Source organism: Cupressus sempervirens, chromosome 6 (genome assembly GCF_028749045.1).
Source record: "Cupressus sempervirens isolate cs-2001-9-10 chromosome 6, ASM2874904v1, whole genome shotgun sequence".
Classification (NCBI taxonomy): domain Eukaryota; kingdom Viridiplantae; phylum Streptophyta; class Pinopsida; order Cupressales; family Cupressaceae; genus Cupressus; species Cupressus sempervirens.
Genome location: NC_143123.1, coordinates 493122252 through 493129792, shown reverse-complemented (window position 1 = coordinate 493129792; position 7541 = coordinate 493122252). Strand labels below are relative to the sequence as shown.

The 7541-nt window shown below is 36.3% G+C and overlaps 1 protein-coding gene across 1 annotated transcript; it reads left to right on the top strand.

Moving 5' to 3' along the window:
* The first annotated feature begins 407 nt into the window (after positions 1-407).
* On the top strand, positions 408-1555 carry LOC149553186 (uncharacterized). Its single transcript, XM_089789856.1, has one exon. It carries the CDS (start codon positions 645-647, stop codon positions 1416-1418), a length of 774 nt encoding a protein of 257 aa, XP_089645982.1. The 5' UTR covers positions 408-644; the 3' UTR covers positions 1419-1555.
* Positions 1556-7541: the final 5986 nt, after the last annotated feature.

The window sequence follows — 7541 nt, the reverse complement described above, 5'->3', positions numbered from 1 at the left end:
GTTAACAAAGGGCTTGTCTTGCATTATTTACGCACAATGTGGACGAGAATTTGTTGGACATTGTTCAAGAGGTGAAGAAGGGATTTGTCTAATGTAGATTAGAGTTTATTGCACATTGTTAAGGGGTATAAATAGACTAGTCTTACACTAAAGTCGATGAAAATCTTGTTACATATTATTCAAGAGACAATAAAAGAACTCACCCTACATTTCTTTAATTTTCTTTAATTATCAACAATTGAGACTCTCATGCATATTCCTCCAAACTTACCTAAATCGTTCAATAGACTAAATAGATATTCCATAAAATAGAGGAAATTAAAAGACTGAACTCCACTATAAAATATAAAACCCTGGACTTACACCTCTGGCCTCTTCCAAAGAAGAGCATCCTCTGACTAATTTTAGAGGCCGGCAGCAATGGTGTAAAGAAGTAGGATACTTCGAGGGAATCCCCAAATTCAATAACGTGACGTTATCTCAGCTTTTTAAAAATACCAAGTTTGTCCATGTCCAAGTAAACGGAAGGCTCACAAATTTAGCCTGTCTAGATGTCCAAATCGCAACAGAGGGAAGACGCGGTCATAAATTAGCCAGTGAGCTAAGGAAATACATAAGTAATAAAAAGCTCAAGCTCAACAACAATGAAAACAGACTATGATGATTCTAAGATAGTATGCTGGACTACAATGGAGGTAAACAACAGAGGAAATAAACAGAGATCTGATGATATACAGCCGCCATCGCCGTTTTCAAAGCTGTTTTTCTCGTGTTCTTCTTCAATTTCAATTATTTCCTGCATTTCAAAGGCGGCATCAATGAAATCATACGCCATCGCGCCCTTCAGTCCTGAATTCTCACCCAGAGCTAAATCGATCGGCTCCAGAGGCCATTCCGGACAGATCATTTCCATTATACCGAAGGAGGCCTTGAGAGGGAAGAAAGGAGGTCAAGGGTTCGAATCCCAGGAGCCCACTTCCCCCAAAGTGTCCTGTATTGGGCAAGTTAAGCTCAAGGCGAAAGGCAATTGCAAAGACAAGGGCAGGTCCAGGGTTCGAACCCCTCTGCCGCTCAAAGAATTAGGGAGGATGGTGAAGCCGAGTTTACTTTTTCTGGGCAAGATGAGGACGGAAAATCTGGTAAAGGGGAATGATTGTCCTTCGCTTGGGCAGATTAAACGGTTTGCGTCTCGGCGCGAGTCGCCAGAGCTTGAAAATTTTTACCCACATTCAGAAGATTTAGTAAATGAGACGGATGAATGTCATGAATTTGGGGTTTTTTCTGAAGATTTTGAGGAGTGTGAAGTTAATTTATCGGCAGTGATTGCTGAATTGAAGTCTCGGACAAACTCTGAAATACGTTTGTGGGAACGGAGTCACGTTGAATGTACGCAGATCCCATCGCCGGAGCCCAGATAAGATTTTTTATATGATCCTTCTCTGGTTTAGAATCCACAATTATTGGGGACTTTGTGTTTGAAGTATATTGTATTATATTTAGCTTAACCTTGTTGTAACCGATCACAGAACTGTAAAAAAAGTTTGTTTCTTTGTTAGTTTTCGGCTTCTAATTCTTATCTTTTAGAAGAGCTTGATTAGATTGCCCTTACAACAGATAATGGGGAAAATGTTCATATATTTATATTGTAATTTTTACTTTAGTCAAAATATAATAGATTTCTTGCTGCTCATCCTGCTGCTGACCTCAAATGGTCATTCTCCCATCTGTACCTGACAATTTCGCGGTCCAGAATGGAGGGAGGGAAAAATAACATACTATTACTATTACTGATGATAGTTGGGCTCTCCCTTGAGCCACTCTCCAACCTCATTGATGCATGGGGTTTTATGATCGACAGGTCTTCCTTTTTTAGTTGGCACTGCTTTAGCTGTCTGAACGCTGCTTATATTTTTTTTTGATGAATAGCTATTAGCATTTCAGGTCTGTCATTTGAACTCTCATGGGGTGATCTTGTATCCCCGGGCCCTTTTTTTCTGGATATGTAACTTATATATTTAATTAATAGAAAAGGGATTATTCATTAAAAAAAATAGTAAATTTGTTAATAGATTTTGGTTTATTGATGATGTTGAAAAGTTTTAATGGAATCATTAAAAATAATAATATAGGGAATGCAATTGGTATCATGTTCAATATATGGCTCATGTTTTTGGATATTAGATATCTAAACTGACTTTGTAGATGAAAACTCTTTTATTGGAAAAGAAAGGGTAGATTTGATGTAGGTAATGGTTATATGTGTAAGTATAATACAATTGAGATTATTATTAGGTAAAATTAATTATGTGTAACTATCTATTTTATGTTTATTGATGTGATGTTTAGGATGTGAGTCATTATCAAGATTAGAGAAACTTTACAAAATTAATTTTTTCTTTTATTTTCTTATATTAGGTGAAGCATAGAATGTGACACAATTTTTGGATTTCAAAAATGTTATATCGTTTGAAAGTTATAATTATTTTTCAATTAGTATGTCAATCAACAGTTTACAATCATTTTCATTAAAAATTAACTAATAAATACTTATCGAACTCATAATTTGATAGCAATTATATCGATGAAATCTTGAGAATGTTATCAAAAAACCTTTTTCGTTTCATTGAATTTGGATGAAAAATATATTTTCAAATGGCTACTTGAAGTTTGAATGTCACAAAAACATGTCTCAAACACCTTTTTTGAGTTGACCAAGGAGGTTTGGTAAATACAAGGCCTAATTAGGTACCCGAAATGTGGCAACAAAAAAAAAATTCAAAAATTGAGAAGGGGGAAAATAATTGTACATTTTAAACAAAAAGTCAACAAACATATTTAAATATATTTTCACATTTAAAATATAATGATATATTTGAATTTTTTTTTTTTTAATTTTTTGTTCTATATTATATAACAAATTTTATTGTTATAGTATTATATATGATATTAAATATGATTAGATAGTATATTAGTATCATACTACTATATATTATTATATATTATCAATATATTATTATTATTATATTAAATATATATTACTATAATATATATTATTACATAGTATTATATAGCTTATTAAATTACAATATAATCAATCACCCTACATAAGGTAATCGATGCAATGGGTCGAATGGGGTCATGGGCTAGCCCACAACCCCATTCGACCCATTGCATCATGACATGTGTCCCTAAGGGTCCTAGGACCTCCCTAGGGGTCCTAAGAACATAGGGTGATTGATGTTATGGGTCAAATGGGGTCATAGGCTAGCCCACAATCCCATTTGACCCATTGCATCGTGACATGTGTCCCTAGGGGTCCTAGAACCCCTAGGGACATATGGTGATCGATTGTGTGGGTCGAATGCAGTCGTAGGCTAGCCCACGACCCCATTGGACCTATTGCATCGTGACATGTGTCCCTAGGGGTCCTAGGACCCCTAGGGACATAGGGTAATTGATGCAATGGGTTGAATCAGGTCATGGGCCATTAGACCCATTGCATTACGACATGTCTCCCTAGGTGTCCTAGGACCCCAAGGGACATAGGGTAATTGATGCAGTGGGTCCAATGGGGTCGCCAACTAGCCTATGACCCCATTGGACACATTGCATCACGAAATGTGTCCCTAGCGGTCTTAGAGACAAGGTAATCAATGAAATGGGTCCAATGGGGTTGTGGGCTAGCCCACGACCTCATTCAACCCATTTCATCACAACATGTGTCCCTAGTTCCTAGGACCCCTAAGCACATAGGGTAATTGATGCAGTAGGTCCAATGGGGTTGTAGGCTAGCCCACGATCCCATTGGATCCATTGCATTATGACATGTTTCCCTAGGGGTCCAAGGACCCCTAGGGACATAGGGTAGTCAATGTTATGGGTCGAATGTGGTCGTTGGCTAGCCCACAACCCCATTGGACCCATTTCATCGTGACATGTGTCCCTAGGGGTCCTAGGACCCCTAGAGACATTGGGTAATTGAAGTAATGGATTGAATGGGGTAATGGGCTAGCCCACGACCCCATTGGACCCATTGCATCAATACATGTGTCCTTAGGGGTCCTACAACCCATAGGGAAATAGGATAATCAATGCAATGAGTCAAATGGGGTCATGGTCTAGCTCACGACCCCATTGGACCCATTGTATCACATGTGTCCCTAGGTGTCTTAGGACCCCTAGGGACATAGGGTAATCGATGTAATGGGTCAAATGGAGTTGTTATTGCAACATGTATCCCTTGGTGTCCTAGGACCCCTAAGGACATAAGGTAATCGATGCAATGGGTGGAATTGGGTCATGGGCTAGTCCACAACCCCATTCGACCCATTACATCACGACATGTGTCCCTAGGGGTCTTAGGACCCCCGAGGGACATAGGGTAATCAATGCAATGGGTCCAGTTAGGTTGTAGGCTAGCCCATGACCCCATTGGACCCATTGCATTGTGACATCTATCCCTAGGGGTCCTAGGACCCCTAGGGACATAGGCTAATTAATGCAATCGATTGAAAGGGGTCATAGGCTAGCCCAAAACCCCATTGGACCCATTGCATTATAACATGTATCCCTAGGGGTCCTGGGACCCCTAGGGAGGACCCCTAAGGGCAAAGGGTAATTCATGTTATGGGTTGAATGGACTCATAAGCTAGCCCACGACCCTATTTGACCCATTACATCACAACATGTATCCCTAGGGCCCTAGGGAGATAGGGTAATTGATGCAATGGGTCCAATGGGGCTGTAAGGTAGCCCACAACCCCATTGGACCCATTACATCGTGACGTGTGTCCCTAGGTACATAGGATAATCGGTGCAATGGGTCCAATGAGTCGTGGGCTACCCATTGCATTGTGACATTTGTTTGTAGGTGTTCTAGGACCCCTAGGGGCATAGGGTAATCGATGCAATGGGTCCAATGGGGTTGTGGGTGTTGCGACATGTGTCCCTAGTCCTAAGACCCCTAGGGACATAGGGTGATCAATGTTATGGGTCGAATAGGGTCATGCATGTCACGACATGTGTCCCTAGGGGCCTAGGACCCCTAGGGACATAAGGTAATTGATGCTATGGGTCGAATGGGGTCGTGGGTGACCTATTGCATTGTAATATGTCTCCCTAGAGATAAAGAGTAATTAATGTCATGGGTTGCATGGGATCGTAGGCTAGCCCATGACCCCATTGGATCCACTGCACCATGACATGTGTCCCTAGGGACATAAGGTAATCAATGCTATGGGTCAAATGGGGTTGTAGGTTATCCCATGACCCCATTGTACCCATTGCATTGTGACATGTGTCCCTAGGGGTCCTAGGGACATAGTGTAATTGAGGCAATGGATCCAATGTGGCATTGGACCCATTGCATTGTGACATGTGTTCCTAAGGGTCAAAGGACCCCTAGGGACATAGGGTAATCAATGTAATGGGTCAAATGGGGTCATGGGCATCATGACATGTGTTCCTACAAGTCCAATGCAATAGATCGAATGAACTTGTGAGCTAGCCCATGACCCCATTGGACCCATTGTATCGTGACACGTGTCTTGGCTTAGTGTCATCATTTGAGTTAGCCATACCTATTAAATTGCAAAACAATATTTATATTTAAAAACTTTAATTTTCAACAATATCTATTAAAAAAACCTGATTTTCAACAATTTCTATTGAAAATACCTAATTTATATTAAAATTCATTCAAAATCATAAAAAATACAAAAAAATGTTACCTATATCGTGTACCCATTCCTATATCCGATACCCGAAATGGAGGCAACACAAACCAAGCTCAAATGCAAATACCTAATTTGCTCTTGGTTTTTTTTTTAAATTCCTAGTCACAGGTTCTGGGTATCCAATCTTATATATCAGATACCCAATAATGGATCAGATACTCAATAAGGTTTGGCCCAACCTTTTTGCCTTGGTATCAAGATGGGTGGAAAAAAGTCAAAGCAGATTTTGAAACACTTTTATATGTTTTCATACTCCACTTTTTTCATATCGCCACTTTTTGGCACACCATGATCCTGTACATACCCAATAGGTGAGGGTTGGTAAAATATAAGGAGATTCAAGAGAAGATGGTGGGGGATTAGTAAAATGAATAATAATAATAATAAATAGATAATGAGGTGATGGCTGAATAATATTTAAATAGATAGATGAAAATATGGATAGATAGATGGATAAAAAGATGCATGGATAGATTAAATGAAAGAGAAACTAGAGTATATATAATATAATTTATGATAAAGTGCAATATTTCTATTTAGTTTTACAAAAAGTGCATAAAACTCACTCAATTTCTTGAGAAAATAGATGTAGTCAACTTAAACTATGATAACATATTTAAATTTTACTTAGAATCCACTATTTAAAAAAAAGAAATTGTGGAGTGTGGATCAACACCACCAATCTACAAGTGTTAAGTAGATTATTATCAATTCTACTTAGTTTTGCTATGAAACATACAAAATTTACTTGTTGGAGGAGTTAGAGACAATATTAGATAGCTTTGAGGTGAGCCTTAGGGTTACCAATATTAAAGAAATGTTTCTTTGTTTTTTACTATCTCAACTTGCTTGCACTTTCCATATATAAGTTAATGTGATAGGTGAGTGCAAATTGTTCTCTTCACTTATCTTATTTACAATTTAGCTTTCATATTGATGATAGTTCTACAACTAGGTTTGGTTATATTAACTAAGGAAATGTCTAATCTATCTATTAAAGAGTGTTATAAAGTTGTGAGTTTAACAAATAGCTCAATAGTTAAGTTTTCAAAAAGTTGAATCCCCATAAAGCTAAATTGAAAGTTTTGAAAACTTTTTAAGAGCTATTTCATTTGAGTACTATATGTATTTTAAGCATAATATTTTATTTTGAATAGTTGTACAGTAATATAATTTTAAAATTGTGATATATTTATATCTAGCTAATAAATTTTTGATTTGAATAGTTGTATGTTATATTTTTTGTTATTATTATTACATAAGTTATATTTATAAAAGAAAAATATTAGTAAAGAATGTTAATAATGGATAATAGACTAAATGTGTATATACTCAAAATAAATTATACAAAGACAAATAGATCTAATATATTCAAAAACATTTTTTCTAAACTACTCTAAATAAATAATAAAAATAAAATATGACACAAAAATACGTATGCAAATGTAATTTGACTATAACTAAATATTTTATTTAACACAATTTTATTAAAAATGATTACGTAAATTTGACTTCCTAAAAAAAAAAATTTACTTTCAAAGTATACAATACAAAAAAATATAAAATTGAAATATTTGTGCAAGCTTTATCTATTCTTATAAGATAATAATTAACCAAATCATTTAGTCTCTAATTTTTTCTTTAGTTTTATTAATAATTTAATAAAAATAATTTAAAAAACTAATAACTATTATATTAAATATTTATTAGTTTTCTATTCTTTATGTCTTATATACTAATTTAACAGTATAATATATTTTAATTCCTGAATGTTGTACATGTTTAGGAAGATGAAAATGGGGAGAG